General features: G+C 44.4%; 1 protein-coding gene across 1 annotated transcript in view; it reads left to right on the top strand.

Annotated features, from left to right (window-relative positions):
• The first annotated feature begins 5,460 nt into the window (after window positions 1–5,460).
• C1R (complement C1r) overlaps window positions 5,461–27,551 on the top strand; it is a 44,182-nt gene continuing 22,091 nt past the window's right edge. Inside the window, exons 1-6 of the mRNA XM_040361206.1 lie at window positions 5,461–5,532; window positions 11,057–11,273; window positions 13,744–13,930; window positions 16,438–16,581; window positions 17,852–18,048; window positions 26,221–26,368. Coding sequence (XP_040217140.1) covers window positions 5,531–5,532; window positions 11,057–11,273; window positions 13,744–13,930; window positions 16,438–16,581; window positions 17,852–18,048; window positions 26,221–26,368 — 895 coding nt within the window. The 5' untranslated portion in view covers window positions 5,461–5,530. The remainder of the gene's footprint in view (window positions 5,533–11,056; window positions 11,274–13,743; window positions 13,931–16,437; window positions 16,582–17,851; window positions 18,049–26,220; window positions 26,369–27,551) is intronic.

Raw genomic sequence — 27,551 nt, forward strand, 5'->3', positions numbered from 1 at the left:
TAAAATTTTGGAAATCAAAAATTCAAAAATGTCAGAATTTTCTAATTCCGAACTCTTGATTTTTCAGAATTTCCGAAAAAAGCTAAAAAATGAATGATACAAAAATGAAAATGAACACATTTTTGGAAAATTCAAAATTTTGGAGATTCCGAAATCTGAAATTTCGAATTTCCGAAATTTTGAATTTCCAAAATGTCGAATTTCCGAAATTTCGACTTTTGGAAATTTGGAGATGCGGAAATGTGAACATTCGAGATTTCGGAAATTAAAAATTTCCGAAATTCAGAAATTAAAAATTTCAGAAATTAAAAAAATTCTGAATTTTCGAATTTCCGAATTACAGAATTCCGAATTTTCGAATTCCGAACTTTCGAATTTTCAGACTTTCCGAAAAAAGTAAAAAAACGAATGAAACGAAAATGAACGAATTTTTTCGCAGTTGGCTCATTCTTTCTGAATTATGAAACCTCTTATTGAACACATTCCCCGTACAGAGATCTGTGACAGCTATGATAACCCAATTCACTATTGCTCAGTGGGGGGGGGGGGTGGGTTACTAAAACTGGAGCACTTAGAATCCTGTGCAGCTCTGTGGATAGGGCTGCTGTTAGAAACGGGGGCCCCAACACAGACAATGCTTCAGGTATGAACACAGTGATGATCAGTAACGATCACCCGTTGTGTTCATTCAAGAAAGGAATGGGCTGGTAAATATGACTGGACCCTTCCCCCACTCTCCATCCTGTTGTGTGCTTGTTGCTGCCGATGGGAAGAAGAGGGCTGCGGGGGGGGGGGGGCACACACAGGGTGTCCTGGGCAGCAGCAGCTAATGTATGGTGCACAGGGAGGCTGATTGGTGTGGGGGGCAATTACTGGAACTGCTCGCCTGTATGGCTTTCTGCAGCAGCTGAAAGCCAGCCGCAAGCAGGGCCACCAGTCCTCCTGTACAGGGCCCAGGCCAGCAGGGTGAATCAGATGTGGACAGGGAGGGTGATGGGTGTGGCAGGGGAGGGGTTGGCAATTGCTGGAACCGATCCCCTGTATGGCTCTCTCTGCAGCAGCTGAAAGCCGGTGTTGTGACGAGAAATGCCCCCGTCGAATAATGCCCGCCAGAATGGCTCCTGTGGGCAAAGCACCGTACCTGTACGTTGCTTTAACCACTTCCATACCGGGGGGCACTTACGCACCTTCCTGCCCAGGCCAATATTCAGCTTTCAGCGCTGTCGCACTTTGAATGACAAATGCGCGGTCGTGCTACACTGTACCCAAACAATTTTTTTATCATTTTGTTCCCACAAATAGCGCTTTCTTTTGGTGGTATTTGATCACCTCTGCGATTTTTATTTTTTGCGCAACTAAAAAAAGACCGAAAATTTTGAAAAAAAATGTATTTTTATTTTTTTCTGTTCATTTTTGGGGTAAATAAGTAAGTTTTCTACTTCGATTATGGGCACCGATGAGGTGGCACTGATGGGCACCGGTGAGGTGGCACTGTTCGACACTGAAAGGCGGCACTGATGGGCACTGATAGGCGGCACTGGGCACTCATAGGCGACACTGATGGGCACTCATGGGCGGCACTTATGGGCGGCACTGATGGGTACTTATGGGTGGCACAGATTGGCACTGATAGGTGGGCACTGGGCATGGATGGGCACTGAGGGGTGGCACTGATGGACACTGAGGGGTGGCACTGATGGACACTGAGCGGTGGCACTGATGGCATCACTTGTTTATCCCAGTGCCATGTTGTCCCATGTTGCCAGTCAGTGCGCCATGGGCACTGATTGGCATCTATTCTCTTTTTTTTTAACTGCCCCCCTTTTTTTTTTTACTGCCCTTCCCTGGTGGTCCAGTGTGGGCTTTCCTGGTGGTCCAGTGTGGGCATCCGAGGGGGGGCTGCGCTGATAAACAATCAGCGCAAACCCCCCCTGTCAGGAGAGCCGCCGATCGTCTCTCCTCTACTCGCGTCTGTCAGACACGGGTGAGGAAAAGCCATCAAAGGCTCTTCCTGTTTACATCGTGATCAGCCATGATTGGACACGGCTGATCACGCGGTAAAGAGCCTCCGCCGGAGGCTCTTTACCGAGATTGGAGATGCAGGGTGTCAGACACCCCGCATCACCGATCGCCGCGCGCTCCCACGGATGTGCGCCGGCATAAAATCCTTCAGGACGTCAATAGACGTCCAGTCAGGATTTCACAACCACTTCCCGGACGTCAATTGTCCATTGACCGGGCGGGAAGTGGTTAAAAAAAAACGCTGTGCGGGCGCGAGCTCTGTGACCGTGACCGCGGGACCCGTGGACTCAATGTCCGCCGGTGTCCTGCGATCATGTCACAGAGCGGCAGAACGGGGGGATGTATACAAGGCTATTCCCTGTTCTGCCTAGTGACAGGACACTGATCGTCTGTTCCCTGTCATCGGGAGCGGTGATCAGTGTCATGTCACTGGTAGCCCAGCCCCCCACACAGTTAGAATCACTCCCTAGGACACACTTAACCCCTTCCTCGCCCCCTAGTGGGACTGAAGTGGTTAAGCTTTGACAAAAAAAAAAACCTGGAAGCTGATTGGCTGCACCAGATTTTGCACTCTCCAGTTTTAGTAAATCTCCCCCCAGTGAGTCTCAATCGCTGTAAAACCCACCAGATTACCCTCCCCTCCCCCCAATATTCAAGGTGACGGCAATCTCTGAAAAGTACTTGGATGACCTTCCCTCACATGTCAGAGTAGATGTATCAATATGAAGCCAATACTCTGCTGATCCTTTATCAATAGTTGTATCCATATTACAAAACAGATCTTATTGATAAGGAGGATCCAGTGATTTTATCAATCGAGATTTCACAGCGAATCGATGGAATTTGTCTTCATGACGAAATGTCATTGGAGAAGAAAACTCAACACGTCATTGGATGTTCAGGACCCAGAAATGTGCTCCTGACTTCCAATATTCAATGGCCCAGATTCAAGAAGCAATTGCGCCCTTGTAACCATAAGTTACACAGCGCAATTGCTTACTTGCTCCGGCGTAACGAGTGCTCCTGATTCAGGAACCTCGTTACACCGACTGCAGCCTAAAATCTGCGCGGCATAAGGCTCTTATGCCTCGCAGATTTTAGGCTGCATTCTTGCGGGGGCCGCTAGGGGGCGCTCCCATTGTGTATCAGCGTGTAGTATGCAAATTGCATACTACCACTGACTCACAAGCTTGCGCGGGCCCCGCGCAAGCCAGGTACGGAGTTTCCGTACGGCTACTTTAGCGCAAGGCTGCCCTTTCTAATAGCAGGGGCAGCCTGTGCTAAAGTATACCGCCGCTCCCGCGTCGCGACGTTCAAATGTTACGTCGTTTGCGTAAGTGCTTCGTGAATGCCGCTGGACGCCACTCACGTTCACTTTGAAGCAAATGACGTCCTTGCGACGTCATTTGCCGCAATGCACGTCGGGAAAGTTTCCCGACGGAGCATGCGCTGTACGCTCGGCGCGGGAGCGCGCCTAATTTAAATGATTCCCGCCCCCGGCGGGATCATTTAACTTGCGCGCGCTTACGCCGGGCAAATTTGCCGGCGCGCCCTCGCAGTTCACGGAGCTACTGCTCCGTGAATCGAGGGCAGCGCAAAATATTTGCGGGGGCGCGGGGCAAAATCGTTGCCCTGCTCCCCCGCAAATATAGCGCAAGCTATGCTGAATCTGGGCCAATGAGTTACAATGTCTCACTTCTCGTATTTTTGGGGGGTAAATTTGTCTTTTTCCTAAATGTGGTTGGAGAAGAAACTTCAACACGCCTCGTCATTTCATCTTCAGAAGCCAATTATTTTCCTGTAATTATAAATATTCAATTCATGACGTTGTCTGAGTTTTATTCTATACCCCCCCCCCCCAAATCACCACTCCCAGCACACCTCCAATCAGGGCCGCCATCAGGGGGGTACAGGCAGTACAGGGGCCCGGATGGCAACCCCCCTTTTTTTGAAATTTTTATTTTTTTATTAAAAAAAAAAAAGAAATTATATATATTTTATCTACTTATTTTTGTTTTTTATTAACCACTTAAGCCCCGGACCTTTAGACAGCTAAATGCCCAGGCCAGGTTTTGCGATTCGGCACTGCTGTCGCTTTAACAGACAATTGCGCGGTCGTGCGACGTGGCTCCCAAACAAAATTTGCGTCCTTTTTTCCCCACAAATAGAGATTTTTTTTGGTGGTATTTGATCACCTCTGTGGTTTTTATTTTTTGCGCTATAAACAAAAATAGAGCGACAATTTTGAAAAAAATTCAATATTTTTTACTTTTTGCTATAATAAATATCCCCCAAAAACATATAAAAAATGTTTTTTTCCCTCAGTTTAGGCCGATACGTATTCTTCTACCTATTTTTGGTAAAAAAAATCACAATAAGCGTTTATCGATTGGTTTGCGCAAAATTTATAGCGTTTACAAAATAGGGGATAGTTTTATTGCATTTTTATAAAAAAAAAGTTTTTTTACTACTAATGGCGGCGATCAGCGATTTTTTTCGTGACTGCGACATTATGGCGGACACTTCGGACAATTGACACATTTTTGGAACCATTGTCATTTTCACAGCAAAACATGCATTTAAATTGCATTGTTTATTGTGAAAATGACAGTTGCAGTTTGGGAGTTAACCACAGGTGGCGCTGTAGGAGTTAGTGTTCACTTAGTGTGTGTTTACAACTGTAGGGGGGTGTGGCTGTAGGACTGACGTCATCGATCGAGTCTCCCCTATAAAGGGAACACACGATCGATGCAGCGCCACAGTGAAGCATGGGGAAGCCGTGTTTACATACGGCTCTCCCCGTTCTTCAGCTCCGGGGAGCGATCGCGACGGAGCGGCTATAAACGAATAGCGCGCCCTCGTCCCGGATCGCTCCCCGCGGGAATCCGACCGCCGCATGTAGCGGGGGGGGGGGGGGGTCCCGATCGGACCCCCCACCCGCTAGAAGGCAAGGACGTACATGTACGCCCATTTGCCTGTATGTGCCATTCTGTGGACGTACATTTACATGCGGCGGTCGGGAAGGGGTTAAAGGGCCCGTAGGTCCCCAGGGCCGGATGGCAACCCCCCTTTTTTTCTTTGTTTTTTTTTTTATTTTTTTTATTATAGGGCCAAGAGGTCCCCAGGGCCCCCGGATGGCTACCCAAGCCCTTTTTGACCTTTTCTCGAATCCGGCCCTGCTCACATGATACCACAGCCCTCCCTTCTGCCCGCCCCTTGTCCCAGGCCTGATTGTGCGACTTCGCACGATTTCAAAGTCGCATTCGGTGTGTCTATAATTTCCGTGGCCAGGCTGTAATTCTCCGTTTGTACAGCAGAGGTCAGCACAGGACAGGGACTGAAACTCCGGCAGAGATTTTGGGTCACTTTAATGTTTTCTTCACCCCTCTGATCTCCTCCTCTTCTCCACTCCGTCCAACCCAACCCCCCCTCCCCCCCCCCCGACCCATCCGCCGTTTGCTGCTGAAACTTTCATTTCTAAAGGAATAAACCCGCAAGAGCGCAGAGAATGTAAGTATTCCCGTCACATGGATTAAATGTAAGAATGGATGAGATGTAATAGTCTGCAGAGTAGGATGAGATGTAATAGTCTGCAGAATAGGATGAGATGTAATAGTCTGCAGAATAGGATGAGATGTAATAGTCTGCAGAATAGGATGAGATGATCTGTTCAGAGGCTCCACCGGTGCAGCTTCCAGCAATTCCAGAATTATGGAAGTTATCGGTCCACAAATTTCCCCGACTTTGTACCTTAAAAGTTCTACTTGTGTTTAAATGATACAATTGTATCCTATTGTTTATTTATTCGTTTATTTATCATAGCTATTTATATAGCAACCAATATACACAGCACTGTACATATCACATCAGTCCCCGCCCCCAGGAGCTCACAATCTCTCTATTCAGTTTAAAACCATATGGGTTTTTAAACGTATAAAGTATGAAGAAAAGTCTTACGAATGCTAAATAAAAAGTATTTTTTAGTAAATGAGCTGTGATACCTCTAAAGGTAAAACTAGAGACTTAGCAGATCATGTGAGCGCGATGGGGCCCAGCGACACAGGGGGCCCGGGAAGGTCTGATGTATGAAGATTTATAATTGTATCAATGATATTCAGCTAATAATTGTAGATAGGAAATCCATACTTCACACACCTCTAAGATTCCTATTATTGGCGCTCCTCTGAAAAATTGGCGCACCTCTGATGTGCGCTCTGGGGTGCACTAAAGTCACAGGGCGCATAGGGGTCAGTAGAGACACAGGATACTTTGGGGTGCGCTGCAGTGATGGGGTGTATAGGGGTGAGAAGGGATCACTAGAAGGCACTAGATGCTCTGGGGTACAATGGAGTCATGGGGTGCATAGGGAAGCACAGGGATCACTAGAAGACACTGGAGTTGTGGGGTACATATCGGTCAGTAGAGAGACAGGAGGCTCTGGGGTGCTCTGGAGTTGTGGGGTGCATAGGGGTCAGTAGAGAGACAGGAGGCTCTGGGGTGCTCTGGAGTTGTGGGGTGCATAGGGGTCAGTAGAGAGACAGGAGGCTCTGGGGTGCACTGGAGTTGTGGGGTGCATAGGGGTCAGTAGAGAGACAGGATGCTCTGGGGTGCTCTGGAGTTGTGGGGTGCATAGGGGTCAGTAGAGAGACAGGATACTTTGGGGTGCGCTGCAGTGATGGGGTGTATAGGGGTGAGAAGGGATCACTAGAAGGCACTGGATGCTCTGGGGTACAATGGAGTTGTGGGGTGCATAGCGGTCAGTAGAGAGACAGGAGGCTCTGGGGTGCACTGGAGTTGTGGGGTGCATAGGGGTCAGTAGAGAGACAGGATGCTCTGGGGTGCACTGGAGTTGTGGGGTGCATAGGGGTCAGTAGAGACATAGAATGCCCCTATGCCCTGGAGTCAAGTGTGCTGTGTTGCCCCCCCCCCCCTGCCCAGGGACTCCTGTGGTCCAGCCTGTCCCCCATGATCAGTGTAGGGATCGGGTAGGTCAGTGTAGTGGTCAGGTAGGTCAGTGTAGTGGTCAGTGTAGGAATCAGGTAGGTCAGTGTAGTGGTCAGTATATGAATCAGGTAGGTCAGTGTAGTGGTCAGGTAGGTCAGTGTAGGAATCAGGTAGGTCAGTGTAGGAATCAGGTAGGTCAGTGTAGTGGTCAGTATAGGAATCAGGTAGGTCAGTGTAGTGGTCAGTGTAGTGGTCAGTATAGGAATCAGGTAGGTCAGTGTAGTGGTCAGTGTAGGGATCAGGTAGGTAAGTGTAGGAATCAGGTAGGTCAGTGTAGTGGTCGGTGTAGGAATCAGGTAGGTCAGTGTAGTGGTCGGTGTAGGGATCAGGTAGGTCAGTGTAGTGGTCAGTGTAGGAATCAGGTAGGTCAGTGTAGTGGTCAGTGTAGGAATCAGGTAGGTCAGTGTAGGAATCAGGTAGGTCAGTGTAGTGGTCAGTGTAGGAATCAGGTAGGTCAGTGTAGTGGTCAGTGTAGGAATCAGGTAGGTCAGTGTAGGAATCAGGTAGGTCAGTGTAGTGTTCAGTGTAGGAATCAGGTAGGTCAGTGTAGTGGTCAGTGTAGGAGTCAGTGTAGTGGTCAGTGTAGGAATCAGGTAGGTCAGTGTAGGAATCAGGTAGGTCAGTGTAGTGGTCAGTGTAGGAATCAGGTAGGTCAGTGTAGTGGTCAGTGTAGGGATCAGGTAGGTCAGTGTAGTGGTCAGTGTTGGAATCAGGTAGGTCAGTGTAGTGGTCAGTGTAGGAATCGGGTAGGTCAGTGTTGGAATCAGTGTAGTGGTCAGTGTAGGAATCAGGTAGGTCAGTGTAGTGGTCGGTGTAGGGATCAGGTAGGTCAGTGTAGTGGTCAGTGTTGGAATCAGGTAGGTGAGTGTAGCGGTCAGTGTAGGAATCAGGTAGGTCAGTATAGTGGTCAATGTTGAAATCAAGTTGGTCAGTGTAGTGGTCAGTGTAGGGATCAGGTAGGTCAATGTAGTGGTTAGTGTAGGGATCAGGTAGGTCAGTGTAGTGGTCAGTGTAGGGATCAGGTAGGTCAGTGTAGTGGTCAGTGTAGGAATCAGGTAGGTCAGTGTAGTGGTCAGTGTTGGAATCAGGTAGGTCAGTGTAGTGGTCAGTGTAGGAATCAGGTAGGTCAGTGTAGTGGTCAGTGTAGGAATCAGGTAGGTCAGTGTAGTGGTCAGTGTAGGGATCAGGTAGGTCAGTGTAGTGGTCAGTGTTGGGATCAGGTAGGTCAGTGTAGTGGTCAGTGTAGGAATCAGGTAGGTCAGTGTAGTGGTCAGTGTAGGAATCAGGTAGGTCAGTGTAGTGGTCAGTGTAGGAATCAGGTAGGTCAGTGTAGTGGTCAGTGTAGGGATCAGGTAGGTCAGTGTAGTGGTGAGTGTAGGGATCAGGTAGGTCAGTGTAGTGGTCAGTGTAGGGGTCAGGTAAGTCAGTGTAGTGGTCAGTGTAGGGATCAGGTAGGTCAGTGTAGTGGTCAGTGTAGGAATCAGGTAGGTCAGTGTAGTGGTCAGTGTAGGGATCAGGTAGGTCAGTGTAGTGGTCAGTGTAGGGATCAGGTAGGTCAGTGTAGTGGTCAGTGTAGGGATCAGGTAGGTCAGTGTAGTGGTCAGTGTAGGGGTCAGGTAAGTCAGTGTAGTGGTCAGTGTAGGGATCAGGTAGGTCAATGTAGTGGTCAGTGTAGGGATCAGGTAGGTCAGTGTAGTGGTCAGTGTAGGAATCAGGTAGGTCAGTGTAGTGGTCAGTGTAGGGATCAGGTAGGTCAGTGTAGTGGTGAGTGTAGGGATCAGGTAGGTCAGTGTAGTGGTCAGTGTAGGGGTCAGGTAAGTCAGTGTAGTGGTCAGTGTAGGGATCAGGTAGGTCAGTGTAGTGGTGAGTGTAGGGATCAGGTAGGTCAGTGTAGTGGTCAGTGTAGGGATCAGGTAGGTCAGTGTAGTGGTCAGTGTAGGGATCAGGTAGGTCAGTGTAGTGGTCAGTGTAGGGATCAGGTAGGTCAGTGTAGTGGTGAGTGTAGGGATCAGGTAGGTCAGTGTAGTGGTCAGTGTAGGGATCAGGTAGGTCAGTGTAGTGGTCAGTGTAGGGATCAGGTAGGTCAGTGTAGTGGTCAGTGTAGGAATCAGGTAGGTCAGTGTAGTGGTCAGTGTAGGGATCAGGTAGGTCAGTGTAGTGGTCAGTGTAGGGATCAGGTAGGTCAGTGTAGTGGTCAGTGTAGGGATCAGGTAGGTCAGTGTAGTGGTCAGTGTAGGGGTCAGGTAAGTCAGTGTAGTGGTCAGTGTAGGGATCAGGTAGGTGAGTGTAGCGGTCAGTGTAGGAATCAGGTAGGTCAGTGTAGTGGTCAGTGTAGGGATCAGGTAGGTCAGTGTAGTGGTCAGTGTAGGGATCAGGTAGGTCAGTGTAGTGGTCAGTGTAGGGATCAGGTAGGTCAGTGTAGTGGTCAGTGTAGGGGTCAGGTAAGTCAGTGTAGTGGTCAGTGTAGGGATCAGGTAGGTCAATGTAGTGGTCAGTGTAGGGATCAGGTAGGTCAGTGTAGTGGTCAGTGTAGGAATCAGGTAGGTCAGTGTAGTGGTCAGTGTAGGGATCAGGTAGGTCAGTGTAGTGGTGAGTGTAGGGATCAGGTAGGTCAGTGTAGTGGTCAGTGTAGGGGTCAGGTAAGTCAGTGTAGTGGTCAGTGTAGGGATCAGGTAGGTCAGTGTAGTGGTCAGTGTAGGAATCAGGTAGGTCAGTGTAGTGGTCAGTGTTGGAATCAGGTAGGTCAGTGTTGGAATCGGGTAGGTCAGTGTAGTGGTCAGTGTTGGAATCAGGTAGGTCAGTGTAGGGATCAGGTAGGTCAGTGTAGTGGTCAGTGTAGGGGTCAGGTAAGTCAGTGTAGTGGTCAGTGTAGGGATCAGGTAGGTCAATGTAGTGGTCAGTGTAGGGATCAGGTAGGTCAGTGTAGTGGTCAGTGTAGGAATCAGGTAGGTCAGTGTAGTGGTCAGTGTAGGGATCAGGTAGGTCAGTGTAGTGGTGAGTGTAGGGATCAGGTAGGTCAGTGTAGTGGTCAGTGTAGGGGTCAGGTAAGTCAGTGTAGTGGTCAGTGTAGGGATCAGGTAGGTCAGTGTAGTGGTCAGTGTAGGAATCAGGTAGGTCAGTGTAGTGGTCAGTGTTGGAATCAGGTAGGTCAGTGTTGGAATCGGGTAGGTCAGTGTAGGAATCAGGTAGGTCAGTGTTGGAATCAGTGTAGTGGTCAGTGTTGGAATCAGGTATGCCAATAAATAAATCTGTTCACCTTACACTGGGGGCAGGGGTGGACTGACAACTCATGGGGCCCCCGGGCAATAGAAGATTATGGGGCCCCCGGGCTTACAGGTGGCCACAATGCCAGGAGGCAGGGCAGCTAAAATTTTAGGATTTTCACATCAAAAGCATGTCGGTTTAGGACATATCAGGGACAGATGTAAAAAAAAACACAGATTTTTCCATACATCCCTGGTTTTATTGAGCCTGGCAACCCTGATGGGGCCCCCTAATGGCATGGGGCCCTCGGGCAGTGCCCGAGACTCCCAATGGTCAGTCCGCCCCTGACTGGGGGGCTGGAGGCAGCCACAGATGCGGCCCCCAGACACTGGATCTCAGGTAGTGGAACGAAGGATCCTCGAAGAAGTTGTAGGTACCAAAGACACTCGGCATGAGGATCCAGTCACGCCGAGCCCCATGCTGGATCTTAGGTGTGGTGGTGAATTCCTCGTACGCTAAGCCCCGTGTTGCCTACAATTTAAATCCATGCCAATCAAGAGAACTGCCTCTTGATTGGCTGTGGTGCCAGCTCTCCAGGTAAAACCCAAAAGTACCAGCGGCTCTGCACCAGAGAAAAGACCCGGGGCTGGTTTGTGGCGCTACCTGTCCTGGTGGGACCTTTACACTCATTTCCTGTCCCGCCAGTCCATAAAAAGTAAAGGAAGATCCTCCTAGCGACAGCAATAAACAAGTGACAGAAGTTCTACCTTTGTGATCTCATAGGTGTCCCAGACATGAAACTTGTTTTTTTTACTTTGTTGTTTAGGTTCTTTTTGTTTCTTCTTCTTCTTGGAGGCGTGTCCTGCTCTCCAGCCAAGAGACCTCACTATGGGCTCATCACCTCCCCCAATTACCCCAAAACCTACCCCAACAACAATCACAGCGCCTGGAACCTCGCCGTCCCCCAAGGATTCCACATTTCCCTCAAGTTCCTGGTGTTTGACGTCGAGCCGTCGGACGGGTGTACCTACGACTTTGTTAAGGTATCGAAATGTATTTTCCTTATTGTTTTCATTAATATGAGAAAATGTATTTATTTATCAATCCTAATATAAGAAAATGTATGCCCTTACCAATCATACAGACTCACATTTAGTTCAGGAATACACCAATCAAATTATCAGTATGTCCTTGTGTTATGGGCAGAAACAGGCCCGGATTTCCCACAAGGCCACTGAGGCCAGGCCTTGGGGCGGCAGGGTGCCAAGGGGCGGCAGTGGCATGGATTCCCCCGCTGCCCGTAACATACAGTGCTCTTCCCATCTCAGCTGTGACAGGAGTTTGAGCACAGTGCTAGGACTCCTGTTTTGGAGGTGACAGGGTCAATAAAGAGAACGTGTCACCTCCAATTGCTATCACACAAAGTGAAAAAAATTGATAAAAAAATAATAAGAAATAATAATTAAATTAAATTAATAAAATAAAAAAGTACTTAAAAAGTAAAGAATAAGAAAAATAATAAGAAAATTATACAAAAATAAAAAAAAGTAAGCGACAAGCTACAAATAAATAAAAATAAAAAAAGTGATATAAAAGTAAAAAAAAAAGAAAAAAAATATTTGACCGCCCCTGAATGAATGAATAAATGACTTGTATAGCGCAACGCATGCGAACTGAATCGCCTCTGGGCGCTTTTTCCAGCCAGTATCTGCTTGGCTGGTTCGGTCATTTTTACCCCGTAGGATCATGACACGCTAGGGACACACAGTCATACACACAGATATACATATATATACTGGGCCTATTTGGACGAGATCCAATTTACCTACCAGCATGTCTTTGGAGTGTGGGAGGAAACCGGAGTACCCGGAGGAAACCCACGCAGACACAGGGAGAACATGCAAATTCCAGGCAGATGGTGTTGTGGTTGGGATTCGAACCAGCAAACCTTTTGCTGCTAGGCGCAAGTGCTACTCACTGCACCACTGTGCTGCCCATGCCATCCAGGTGCCATTCTCTGTTGATTTGGGGGGGAAGTTTGGTTGGCGGGCAGGGGGTGCATTGCGGAACCTGGCCCCTGGGCAGAAACCAACCAGGGCAACCCGGGGCAACTATAATGTTGGGATTTAAAATAAAAAAACACAGATTTTTCTATACTGTCCCTGGTTTTACTGAGGCTGGCAACCCTGATGGGCCCCCCCCCTAGTGGCATGGGGCCCTTGGGCAGTGCCCGAATGTCAGTCCGCCCCTGCTTTCTAGCTACAGCTTATAAATGAAACCCAAACATCCAATCACTGGTCCAGAATTTCTGCTCAATAAACCGAAGCCCTGATGAAGACGTGTTAGTGGAAAACTCCCCAATCACGTTGGGAATAGACATGTGCACTGCCGAAAAATTTAATTTTTTTCCTTTTCGTTTCATTCAGTTTTTTTTTTTTGCTTTTTTGGGAAATACGAAAATCCGGAATTTGGAATTACGAAAACTCGGAATTACGAATTTCCAAATGACCTAGCGGCCGGCCTAGAATTGCAGCCTAAGATCCGACAGTGTAAGTCACTTACGCCTGGCGGATCTTAGGGCTATCCATGCGTAACCTGATTCTATGAATCAGGCGCATAGATACGACAATCGTATCTCAGAGATACAGCGGCGTATCAGGAGATACGCCATCGTATCTCTTTTATGAATGTGGCCCAAAATTTCCTGAATTCCGAATTTCCAAAATTTTTGAATTTCCAATATTTTCGAATGTCCAAATGACACATTTTCGAATTTCTGAAAAAGCAAAAAACGAAAACGAAAAAAAAAAAGAATTTCTGAAAAAAGCTAAAAATTATGAAACGAAAAAAAAAACGAATTTTCGGGAAATTTGGAAATTCTAAAAATTCGGAATTCGGAAATTTCACATTTTCTAATTTTAGATTTTCTAATTTTAGATTTTCGAAATTCCCAAATTTCCGAAATTCAAAATTTCCGAAATTTTCGAATTTCCGAAATTCAGAATTTTGGAAATTCAAAATTTTGGAAATCCAAAAATGTGGAAATTGAAAAACTACGAAAATTCGGAAAATTCGAAAATTCAGAAATAGAAAAATTTGCAAATACGAAAATTCTGAATTAACGAATCTCGCAAAATTCGTAAAAAAAAAACGTATTAGAAACTAAAGGAATTGCACATGTCTAGTTGGGAATCAACTCTTGATAGACTTATTGTGGTAAATAATTATTATTATATCTGAGCCAATCCCTATGGCGTGATGCCCTCATGACTTCCCTTCACATACTCTGACTCTCCTAAGGACTCGGTAGCCGTCCCTTTCGGCATTACGGAGCTTCCTCGGTAATCATCGGATTTATTTGGAGTTTCCATCAAGCTTGAAGTCCAACGCCCAAACTTAATGATAGGTTTAAATTTAAAGTGAGAAAACACTAAAATGTATTTTCTTGAAGTGTTTTTGCAATTAATTTCCTACTTTTCACTCCTGACTTTTATCCCGATCTTCTTTCGGCAGGTTTGGGCAGACACCAAGGATCTGGGGCGGTTCTGTGGTCCTCCGAAGTCTAGATCTCACCCGGGTCATCGGCTATTTGTCTCTGAAGGCCACCAAATGAGACTTGAGTTCCAGTCTGACTTTTCCAATGAGGAGCTTGGCTCCACCATCCTGTACCCGGGATTCCAGGCCTACTACCAGGCAGTGGGTAGGTGGTGGGCAGTGGGCTCCTCTTTAGGTTGCCTTGTGGGTAATCTGGTTGGGGTCCATACACATCTCTGGTTGTGAAGATCAGAATTACAGCTAGATGAGTAGTTGATCAGAGTACACGTCTCTAGGTCCACTTTGACAGGTCTCTCCCATGGCAGTACCAGTGGGGAAGCTAGACATTATTTAACCCAGGGCAAAGAATCAGTTTGGTGCCCCCCCCCCCCCCCTTATGGGACAAGATTAGGCAGAAGTGAGAAACTCCCAGGCTGTCAGCTGTCCCCTCCCCCAAGCTCCTCTGGTCCTCCCCCTGCTTCTCTGGTCCTCCCCCTGCTTCTCTGTTCCCCCCAGGTGAGCGATGTGGGAAGGGAGAGACAGAGGAGCAGAGGGGGGCGGCAGTCCGCTGTCACTGAAGCCGGCCCACTGAGCCATCGGCCCACCGGGAAACTCCCTGTAGTCCCAATGGCCAGTCCATCCCTATCTCTAGGTCAGGGGCTCCAAATATTTTAAATAAAGGGTCAGTTTACTGTCCTTCAGGCTTTAGGGGGGGCAGACTATGGCCAGTGGAAGTAGAAAATGCCCTGGCATCAGTGGGAGTAAACAGTGACCCATCATTGGTGTCAGTAGGAGGAACAGTGACCCATCATTGGTGTCAGTAGGACAATCGTGTCCCTTAAGTGGTGTCATTGGGAGGAATAGTGCCCCATCACTGGTGTCAGTGGGAGGAATAGGGGGGGGGCGGGACGAGTGCTGACAAATTACACACAGGAGAATCTCCTGTTTACTCAGCGGCCTCTTTGATACAAAGTCCCGCCTCCTATGATAGACAGAACAGTCGTCCAATGGCAGCCCAGGAGACGGGACTTCCTATTACAGACGCCACCGAGTAAAGATGAGATTCTCATGTAATCTAACGGCACTCATCCCGCCCCCTACCTGTCCCCTCCGAGGCAGCGCCGATAAATACGGTATATATACGGTATATATCTTTTGTGGCCCACCTAGTAATATATCCAGGCCCGGATTTACTCCCAAACTTTTCATAAGTGAGCTCCGTGACCCAGCAGTGTCCCCCGCTGTGTGTGTTACAACCCGCGTCGCCCCTGCACCCACTGCCAGCCCCCGAGGCCTGGCCTCCTTGGCCACGTGGAGAAGTTGTGTAGCTGTTTAATCACTTGTCCACCGGAGGACGTCATATGACGTCCTCGGCTTTGTGCGGTGATATGTGAATGATGGGGGCAGCTCCAGGCATCATTCAGATATCACCGTCTTCAGCCGCCGATTCTCTGCACGGTAAGAATGATCAAAGCGGCGGTTCCGCGGCTTGATCGTTCTTATACGCAGCGGGAGGGGAAGTCCCACTCCCGCCGCCATCTGGTGCTTCTCCGGGCTCTCCTGTGCCATCGGGGGCCCGGAGAGCGAATCGGCCGGCGCTGGCTGGGGAAGCATAGAGATGACTGGTGACCAGATGGTCACCAGTCATCTCTATGACCGTCGGAGGCCCGGACGCGACGTTATGACATCACGCCCAGTACCCGGAAGTAAACAAAGCCGCAATCGCGGCTGTCGGCATGTGATCTGTGATTTTTTTTTCCGCCGATTTCATGCTTGTAAGCCTGGAGGAGAGATGTGGGGGAGGGGGAGGTCTTATTGACCCCGCCTCTCTCCATAAAGAGGACCTGTCACTCTATTTCCTATTACAAGGGATGTTTACATTCCTTGTAATAGGAATAAAAGTGATAAAAAAAAAAAAAAAGTGTAAAAAAAAAAAAAATTAAGTAAAATAAAAATAAAATTAAAAATTATTTTTTTCAAAACGCCCCTGTCCCCGTTATCTTGGGTGCAGAAGCGAACACGCATGCAGGTCCCGCCCACATATGTAAACGCCGTTCAAACCGCACATGTGAGGTGTCGCCGCGTGCATTAGAGCGTGTGCACCAATTCTAGCATTAGACCTCCTCTGTAACTTGAAAATAGTAACCTATAAAAAAATTTAAAGCGTCACCTATGGAGATTTTTAAGTGCAGAAGTTTGGCGCCATTCCATGAGCGCGCGCAATTTTAAAGCGTGACATGTTAGGTATCTATTTTCTCGGCGTAACATCATCTTTCACATTATACAAAAAAATTGGGCTAACTTTACTGTTTTGTTATTTTTTAATTCATAAAACCGTTTCCCCCCCCCCCAAAAAAAAGGCGTTTGAAAAATGATTGCGTAAATACTGTGCGAGAAAAAAAACAATGGCCGCCATTTTATTCCCTAGGGTGTCTGCTAAAAATATATATATATAATGTTTGGGGGTTCTGATTAATTTTCTAGCAAAAAAAATTGATTTTTACATGAAGGAGAGAAGTGCCAAAATAGGCGCGGTGGACAAGTGGTTAATCGGCATTGAAAGAACAATCGACTCCTCCTGTGGTTTGTTTTCTTATCCTCCATGTGCTTTCTATTGAACTTTTATTCCAGTGTTCTAGCTTTTCATCTTGGACCCTCTGATGTCCCCTCTAGACAATGACGAGTGCGCTCTCCCCAATGATATCAGTGCGCCGTGGACCCCGCCATGCCAGCATGTCTGCCACAACTATATAGGGGGCTTCTTCTGCTCCTGTCTGCCGGGATACAAACTCCAGAGGGACAAGAGAACCTGCAAAGGTAGGACTTATGTCAGCGATGGTCAGATTTGTTTAGGCAAGACCCCCAAGTGTCAGGGCGTCATTGTTCTGGGACCCCCAAGTGTCAGGGTGTCATTGTTCTGGATCCCCCAAGTATCAGGGTGTCATTGTTCTGGGACCCCCAAGTGTCAGTGTGTCATTGTTCTGGACCCCCAAGTGTCGGGGTGTCATTGTTCTGGGACCCCCAAGTGTCAGGGTGTCATTGTTCTGGGACCCCCAAGTGTCAGGGTGTCATTGTTCTGGACCCCCAAGTGTCAGGGTGTCATTGTTCTGGACCCCCAAGTGTCAGGGTGTCATTGTTCTGAACCCCAAGTGTCAGGGTGTCATTGTTCTGGACCCCCAAGTGTCAGGGTGTCATTGTTCTGGACCCCCAAGTGTCAGGGTGTCATTGTTCTGGACCCCCAAGTGTCAGGGTGTCATTGTTCTGGATCCCCAAGTGTCAGTGTGTCATTGTTCTGGGACCCCCAAGTGTCAGTGTGTCATTGTTCTGGACCCCCAAGTGTCGGGGTGTCATTGTTCTGGATCCTCAAGTGTCAGGGTGTCATTGTTCTGGATCCCCCAAGTGTCAGTGTGTCATTGTTCTGGACCCCCAAGTGTCAGGGTGTCATTGTTCTGGGACCCCCAAGTGTCAGTGTGTCATTGTTCTGGGACCCCCAAGTGTCAGGGTGTCATTGTTCTGGACCCCCAAGTGTCAGGGTGTCATTGTTCTGGGACCCCAAGTGTCAGGCCCCGTACACACGACAGAGGAACTCGACGTGCTTGGCACGTCGAGTTCCTCGTCGAGTTTTGGGATGAAGCCGCCGAGGAGCTCGGCGGGCCGGCTTCTCCCATAGAAGAATGAGGACAACGAGAAAATAGAGAACATGTTCTCTATTTTCTCGTCGAGTTCCTCGGCGGCTCCATCGAGCCAAAACTGTACAGACGACAGAGTTTCTCGGCAGAATCCGGGTTTTGACCGAGTTTCTCTGTGAATTCTGCCGAGAAACTCTGTCGTGTGTACGAGGCCTTAGGGTGTCATTGTTCTGGACCCCCAAGTGTCAGGGTGTCATTGTTCTGGACCCCCAAGTGTCAGGGTGTCATTGTTCTGGACCCCCAAGTGTCAGGGTGTCATTGTTCTGAACCCCCAAGTGTCAGGGTGTCATTGTTCTGGACCCCCAAGTGTCAGGGTGTCATTGTTCTGGGACCCTGAGGGTGAGGATAGAACGTTGTAATAAGAATAATAGATACTTCTGTGTATTGTGTCTCCTCAGTGGATTGTAGCAGTCAGCTGTTCACAGAGGAGTCCGGATATATCTCCAGTCCGGGATTCCCCAAACCGTACCCTGCAGACCTCAACTGCAACTACAGCATCCGGGTAGAAGAAGGGTTCCAGATCTCCATCTCCTTCGTGGAAACCTTTGACATCGACTTCCACCCGCGGGCCCCGTGTCCCTACGACACCCTGAAGGTAAATCTTCTTCCCACTGATCACCAATGTAAGGGACATTCTTCCCACTGATCACCAATGTAAGGAACATTCTTCCCACTGATCACCAATGTAAGGGACATTCTTCTCACTGATCACCAATGTAAGGGACATTCTTCTCACTGATCACCAATGTAAGGGACATTCTTCTCACTGATCACCAATGTAAGGGACATTCTTCCCACTGATCACCAATGTAAGGAACATTCTTCCCACTGATCACCAATGTAAGGAACATTCTTCCCACTGATCACCAATGTAAGGAACATTCTTCTCACTGATCACCAATGTAAGGAACATTCTTCTCACTGATCACCAATGTAAGGAACATTCTTCTCACTGATCACCAATGTAAGGAACATTCTTCCCACTGATCACCAATGTAAGGGACATTCTTCTCACTGATCACCAATGTAAGGGACATTCTTCCCACTGATCACCAATGTAAGGAACATTCTTCTCACTGATCACCAATGTAAGGGACATTCTTCCCACTGATCACCAATGTAAGAGACATTCTTCCCACTGATCACCAATGTAAGGAACACTCTTCTCACTGATCACCAATGTAAGGGACATTCTTCTCACTGATCACCAATGTAAGGGACATTCTTCCCACTGATCACCAATGTAAGGGACATTCTTCTCACTGATCACCAATGTAAGGGACATTCTTCTCACTGATCACCAATGTAAGGGACATTCTTCTCACTGATCACCAATGTAAGGGACATTCTTCTCACTGATCACCAATGTAAGGGACATTCTTCTCACTGATCACCAATGTAAGGGACATTCTTCCCACTGATCACCAATGTAAGGGACATTCTTCTCACTGATCACCAATGTAAGGAACATTCTTCTCACTGATCACCAATGTAAGGGACATTCTTCCCACTGATCACCAATGTAAGGGACATTCTTCTCACTGATCACCAATGTAAGGGACATTCTTCCCACTGATCACCAATGTAAGGGACATTCTTCTCACTGATCACCAATGTAAGGGACATTCTTCTCACTGATCACCAATGTAAGGAACATTCTTCTCACTGATCACCAATGTAAGGGACATTCTTCCCACTGATCACCAATGTAAGGAACATTCTTCTCACTGATCACCAATGTAAGGGACATTCTTCTCACTGATCACCAATGTAAGGAACATTCTTCTCACTGATCACCAATGTAAGGGACATTCTTCCCACTGATCACCAATGTAAGGGACATTCTTCTCACTGATCACCAATGTAAGGGACATTCTTCCCACTGATCACCAATGTAAGGGACATTCTTCTCACTGATCACCAATGTAAGGGACATTCTTCTCACTGATCACCAATGTAAGGGACATTCTTCCCACTGATCACCAATGTAAGGAACATTCTTCCCACTGATCACCAATGTAAGGGACATTCTTCCCACTGATCACCAATGTAAGGAACATTCTTCTCACTGATCACCAATGTAAGGGACATTCTTCCCACTGATCACCAATGTAAGGGACATTCTTCCCACTGATCACCAATGTAAGGAACATTCTTCCCACTGATCACCAATGTAAGGGACATTCTTCCCACTGATCACCAATGTAAGGGACATTCTTCTCACTGATCACCAATGTAAGGGACATTCTTCTCACTGATCACCAATGTAAGGGACATTCTTCCCACTGATCACCAATGTAAGGAACATTCTTCCCACTGATCACCAATGTAAGGGACATTCTTCCCACTGATCACCAATGTAAGGGACATTCTTCTCACTGATCACCAATGTAAGGGACATTCTTCTCACTGATCACCAATGTAAGGAACATTCTTCTCACTGATCACCAATGTAAGGAACATTCTTCCCACTGATCACCAATGTAAGGAACATTCTTCTCACTGATCACCAATGTAAGGAACATTCTTCTCACTGATCACCAATGTAAGGAACATTCTTCCCACTGATCACCAATGTAAGGAACATTCTTCTCACTGATCACCAATGTAAGGAACATTCTTCTCACTGATCACCAATGTAAGGAACATTCTTCCCACTGATCACCAATGTAAGGGACATTCTTCCCACTGATCACCAATGTAAGGAACATTCTTCTCACTGATCACCAATGTAAGGGACATTCTTCCCACTGATCACCAATGTAAGGAACATTCTTCCCACTGATCACCAATGTAAGGGACATTCTTCTCACTGATCACCAATGTAAGGGACATTCTTCCCACTGATCACCAATGTAAGGGACATTCTTCCCACTGATCACCAATGTAAGGGACATTCTTCCCACTGATCACCAATGTAAGGGACATTCTTCTCACTGATCACCAATGCAAGGGACATTCTTCTCACTGATCACCAATGTAAGGGACATTCTTCTCACTGATCACCAATGCAAGGGACATTCTTCCCACTGATCACCAATGTAAGGGACATTCTTCTCACTGATCACCAATGTAAGGGACATTCTTCCCACTGATCACCAATGTAAGGGACATTCTTCTCACTGATCACCAATGTAAGGGACATTCTTCCCACTGATCACCAATGTAAGGGACATTCTTCTCACTGATCACCAATGTAAGGAACATTCTTCTCACTGATCACCAATGTAAGGGACATTCTTCTCACTGATCACCAATGTAAGGGACATTCTTCCCACTGATCACCAATGTAAGGGACATTCTTCTCACTGATCACCAATGTAAGGGACATTCTTCCCACTGATCACCAATGTAAGGAACATTCTTCTCACTGATCACCAATGTAAGGAACAATCTTCTCACTGATCACCAATGTAAGGGACATTCTTCTCACTGATCACCAATGTAAGGAACATTCTTCTCACTGATCACCAATGTAAGGGACATTCTTCCCACTGATCACCAATGTAAGGAACATTCTTCTCACTGATCACCAATGTAAGGGACATTCTTCTCACTGATCGCCAATGTAAGGGATATTCTTCTCACTGATCACCAATGTAAGGGACATTCTTCCCACTGATCACCAATGTAAGGAACATTCTTCTCACTGATCACCAATGTAAGGAACATTCTTCCCACTGATCACCAATGTAAGGGACATTCTTCTCACTGATCACCAATGTAAGGAACATTCTTCCCACTGATCACCAATGTAAGGGACATTCTTCTCACTGATCACCAATGTAAGGAACATTCTTCTCACTGATCACCAATGTAAGGAACATTCTTCCCACTGATCACCAATGTAAGGAGCATTCTTCTCACTGATCACCAATGTAAGGGACATTCTTCTCACTGATCACCAATGTAAGGGACATTCTTCCCACTGATCACCAATGTAAGGAACATTCTTCTCCCTGATCACCAATGTAAGGAACATTCTTCTCACTGATCACCAATGTAAGGGACATTCTTCCCACTGATCACCAATGTAAGGAACATTCTTCCCACTGATCACCAATGTAAGGAGCATTCTTCTCACTGATCACCAATGTAAGGGACATTCTTCCCACTGATCACCAATGTAAGGGACATTCTTCCCACTGATCACCAATGTAAGGGACATTCTTCCCACTGATCACCAATGTAAGGGACATTCTTCTCACTGATCACCAATGCAAGGGACATTCTTCTCACTGATCACCAATGTAAGGGACATTCTTCTCACTGATCACCAATGCAAGGGACATTCTTCCCACTGATCACCAATGTAAGGGACATTCTTCTCACTGATCACCAATGTAAGGGACATTCTTCCCACTGATCACCAATGTAAGGGACATTCTTCTCACTGATCACCAATGTAAGGGACATTCTTCCCACTGATCACCAATGTAAGGAACATTCTTCTCACTGATCACCAATGTAAGGAACAATCTTCTCACTGATCACCAATGTAAGGAACATTCTTCTCACTGATCACCAATGTAAGGGACATTCTTCCCACTGATCACCAATGTAAGGGACATTCTTCTCACTGATCACCAATGTAAGGGACATTCTTCTCACTGATCACCAATGTAAGGGACATTCTTCTCACTGATCACCAATGTAAGGGACATTCTTCCCACTGATCACCAATGTAAGGGACATTCTTCTCACTGATCACCAATGTAAGGAACATTCTTCTCACTGATCACCAATGTAAGGGACATTCTTCTCACTGATCACCAATGTAAGGGACATTCTTCCCACTGATCACCAATGTAAGGGACATTCTTCTCACTGATCACCAATGTAAGGGACATTCTTCCCACTGATCACCAATGTAAGGAACATTCTTCTCACTGATCACCAATGTAAGGAACAATCTTCTCACTGATCACCAATGTAAGGGACATTCTTCTCACTGATCACCAATGTAAGGAACATTCTTCTCACTGATCACCAATGTAAGGGACATTCTTCCCACTGATCACCAATGTAAGGGACATTCTTCTCACTGATCACCAATGTAAGGGACATTCTTCTCACTGATCACCAATGTAAGGGGCATTCTTCTCACTGATCACCAATGTAAGGAACATTCTTCTCACTGATCACCAATGTAAGGGACATTCTTCTCACTGATCACCAATGTAAGGGACATTCTTCTCACTGATCACCAATGTAAGGGACATTCTTCTCACTGATCACCAATGTAAGGAACATTCTTCCCACTGATCACCAATGTAAGGAACATTCTTCTCACTGATCACCAATGTAAGGGACATTCTTCCCACTGATCACCAATGTAAGGAACATTCTTCTCACTGATCACCAATGTAAGGAACATTCTTCCCACTGATCACCAATGTAAGGGACATTCTTCTCACTGATCACCAATGTAAGGAACATTCTTCCCACTGATCACCAATGTAAGGGACATTCTTCTCACTGATCACCAATGTAAGGGACATTCTTCTCACTGATCACCAATGTAAGGGACATTCTTCTCACTGATCACCAATGTAAGGGACATTCTTCTCACTGATCACCAATGTAAGGGACATTCTTCTCACTGATCACCAATGTAAGGAACATTCTTCTCACTGATCACCAATGTAAGGAACATTCTTCCCACTGATCACCAATGTAAGGAGCATTCTTCTCACTGATCACCAATGTAAGGGACATTCTTCTCACTGATCACCAATGTAAGGGACATTCTTCCCACTGATCACCAATGTAAGGAACATTCTTCTCCCTGATCACCAATGTAAGGAACATTCTTCTCACTGATCACCAATGTAAGGAACATTCTTCCCACTGATCACCAATGTAAGGGACATTCTTCCCACTGATCACCAATGTAAGGGACATTCTTCCCACTGATCACCAATGTAAGGAACATTCTTCCCACTGATCACCAATGTAAGGGACATTCTTCCCACTGATCACCAATGTAAGGGACATTCTTCCCACTGATCACCAATGTAAGGGACATTCTTCCCACTGATCACCAATGTAAGGGACATTCTTCTCACTGATCACCAATGTAAGGGACATTCTTCTCACTGATCACCAATGTAAGGGACATTCTTCTCACTCTTCTGGATAATGTTTGCAGATGATGTCGGGCTGATAACATGTAAATTATTTTTCTGGCCGGAGTTTCTCGTTTTGTAGACAGAACGGGGGGTAAAGTTTCGGGGCCACGAAGGTCACAATTCAATAAACAGAACAGTTAGTGAATATTTAATTTCGGATTTCATAAACGTGAAAAACAATGAACTTGGAATAAAAAGGCTGAAAACTTTTACAAAATAAAAATGATTAAATGAGATGAAAACCCTCACTGGACAACATTTGTTGCCCCTTATTAGCCCCCTTGTGATAGCAAAAAAGTATATGAAAAAAAATGCAAAAACATGTATAAATTAAAAAAAAAAATGTTAAAAAGTGCAAACTCCATGGACCACTTTGTCCCTTTCCTGCCGTTACTTCCCTGTGTTTCTATATAATATATAAATAAATAACAATATATAATAAGATATAAATAAATAAATAATAATATATAATAAGATATAAATAAATAAATAAATAAATAAATAATAAGATATAAAAAGATATAAATAAATAATAATATATAATAAGATATAAATAAATAATGATACATAATAAGATATAAATAAATAATAATATATAATAAGATATAAATAAATAAATAATAATATATAATAAGATATAAATAAATAAATAATAATATATAATAAGATATAAATAAATAATAATATATAATAAGAAATAAATAAATAATAATATATAATAAGATATAAATACATAATAATATATAATAAGATATAAATAAATAAATAAATAAATAAATAAATAATGATATATAATAAGATATAAATAAATAAATAAATAAATAATGATATATAATCAGAAAGAAAGAAAGAAATACTAATATATAATAAGATATAAATAAATACTAATATATAATAAGATATAAATAAATAATGATACATAATAAGATATAAATAAATAATAATATATAATAAGATATAAATAAATAAATAATAATATATAATAAGATATAAATAAATAATAATATATAATAAGAAATAAATAAATAATAATACATAATAAGATATAAATACATAATAAGATATAAATAAATAAATAAATAATGATATATAATTAGATATAAATAAATAAATAATGATATATAATCAGAAAGAAAGAAAGAAATACTAATATATAATAATAAATAAATAAATAAATAAATAAATAATAATATATAATAAGATATAAATACATAATAATATATAATAAGATATAAATAAATAAATAAATAATGATATATAATAAGATATAAATAATGATATATAATCAGAAAGAAATACTAATATATAATAAGATATAAATAAATACTAATATATAATAAGATATAAATAAATAATGATACATAATAAGAAATAAATAAATAATAATATATAATAAGATATAAATAAATAAATAATAATATATAGTTAGATATAAATAAATAATAATATATAATAATAATAAATAAATAAATAATAATATATAATAAGATATAAATACATAATAATATATAATAAGATATAAATAAATAAATAAATAAATAATGATATATAATAAGATATAAATAAATAAATAATGATATATAATCAGAAAGAAAGAAAGAAATACTAATATATAATAAGATATAAATAAATAATAATATATAATAAGATATAAATAAATAAATGATAATATATAATAAGATATAAATAAATAATATATATTAAGATATAAATAAATAAATAAATAATAAGATATAATAAGATATAAATAAATAAACACATAATAAGATATAAATACTATAAAATAAATAAAGATAATAAAACATTTTTTTGAGTGAGAGCAATAATTCTGGGGTAATTCACAGTTGATTTTAAACTAGTGACCTCTAAAGGCTTTTAAAGTGTCACCCATGGAGATTTTTTTTTTTTTTTTTTTGCGATTCCACGGGCATATACACATATAAGACTTGACATGTTTTGTATCAATTTACTCGATGCAACCCCCTCTTTTATATTTTAGCAAAAAAAAAAAATTGGGTATAATGGTTTTTTTTGCACTAAAATCCGTTTTCATGTATTAATTTTTTTCCCCATTAAACATTGATAAATAACTGCAAAAATAGTGTGCAACTTAACCATTTAAGTACTGAGCCTGTTTTTTAGACTCGCTGCTTACACGTTAAAAACACGTTTTTTTTTTTGCTAGAAAATTACTTAGAACCCCCAAACATTATACATTTTTTTCTAACACCCTAGAGAATAAAATGGCGGTCATTGTAATACTTTTTTGTATACTGTATTTGCGCAGCGGTCTCACAAACGCACTTTTTTGGGGGGAAAAAATCTATTTTTTTTTATAAAAAAATAAGACAACAGTAAAGTTAGCCCAATTTTTTATTTTTTATATTGTGAAATATAATGTTACGCCAAGTGAATTGATACCCAACATGTCACGCTTCAAAAATTGCGTCCGCTCGTGGAATGGTGACAAACTTTTACCCTTAAAAATCTCCAAAAAAAAATTAAAATCGCTATCGGCCCACCGGGAAACTCCCGGTAGTCCCGATGGCCACTACATGCCTGCCCAGAGCTGTAAGGTAAGTGCTAACTCTGTTTTGTACTCTATGTGGCTCTAACTTTGCCATCCCTGCTGTCAGGTGATTGCCGGCGGCACCCTGCTGGATACTTACTGTGGGCGGAAGTCTCCTGGAACTCTGAAGACCCTGAGCAACAAGGTGGACATTCTGTTCCACACCGATGACTCCGGCGACAGCAAAGGGTGGAAGCTGCACTACACGACCAAAGGTAAGAGCGGGCGCTGTGCCATCCGTCCTTCAGCCTCACACTTATCATTGTATTAAAGCTAAATGTCCCCACAGGGCACCAGCTACCAGAGCCACGTCCTGCCTTTATTGGCTTCAAGAACGCTTTGCCGAAAACTTTGCCGAAACTTGTAAATGCTTTATGTGCCCACGACTCTTCTTAATTGTTAATTGTGTGTATGGCCGGGAGGGATGGGCCAAACTGAGAGTTTTCATTTCCCCCCAAACTTGGAAAAAAATTGGGAGATTTTTTCCAGTTTGGTGAATTGGATTCAACGTAGAAGGAAAAAAATGAAGGTCGTTTTTGGTGGCTTTTATGGGCTCATTTACACGTCCTGAACTGGTGAAGTTTACTGGGAATACCCGAGGCTGGAGATCCCGGCGCTCAGTCTGTAGAACTCAATGACGGGCTAAATGAAGCTGGCGCTGCCTGCAGCTGAAAGCATATATCTGCGTATCCAGCATTTACCCGCCGCTAGGGGCATATGTTCAATCCTGGACACAGGAGGCAGGTTAATCTAGTGCCAGTGGCGGCTGGGGCTCAAATTTTTTGGGGGGCGCAAACAAACTGAAAGAAACATCAATTGCAGCCACTGTGCCCATAAAACACAGCTACTGTGCCCATAAAACACAGCTACTGTGCCATCAATTGCCACCACTATGCCATCAAATGCAGCCACTGTGCCCATCAAACGCAGCCACTGTGCCCATCAAACGCAGCCACTGTGCCCATCAAACGCAGCCACTGTGCCATCAATTGCCACCACTATGCCATCAAATGCAGCCACTGTGCCCATCAAACGCAGCCACTGTGCCATCAATTGCCACCACTGTGCCCATCAAATGCAGCCACTGTGCCCATCAAACGCAGCCACTGTGCCATCAATTGCCACCACTATGCCATCAAATGCAGCCACTGTGCCCATCAAACGCCGCCACTGTGCCCATCAAACGCCGCCACTGTGCCATCAAATGCAGCTACTGTACCTATCAATTGCTGACACTATGCCCATCAATTGCCACCACTATGCCATCAATTTCCGCCACTGTGCCCATCAAATACAGCCACTGTGCCCATCAAACGCAGCCACTGTGCCATCAAATGGAGCTACTGTACCTATCAATTGCTGACACTGTGCCCCATCAAATACAGCCAGCCTGAATCC

This window comes from Rana temporaria, chromosome 8, assembly GCF_905171775.1.
Source record: "Rana temporaria chromosome 8, aRanTem1.1, whole genome shotgun sequence".
Lineage (NCBI taxonomy): Eukaryota > Metazoa > Chordata > Amphibia > Anura > Ranidae > Rana > Rana temporaria.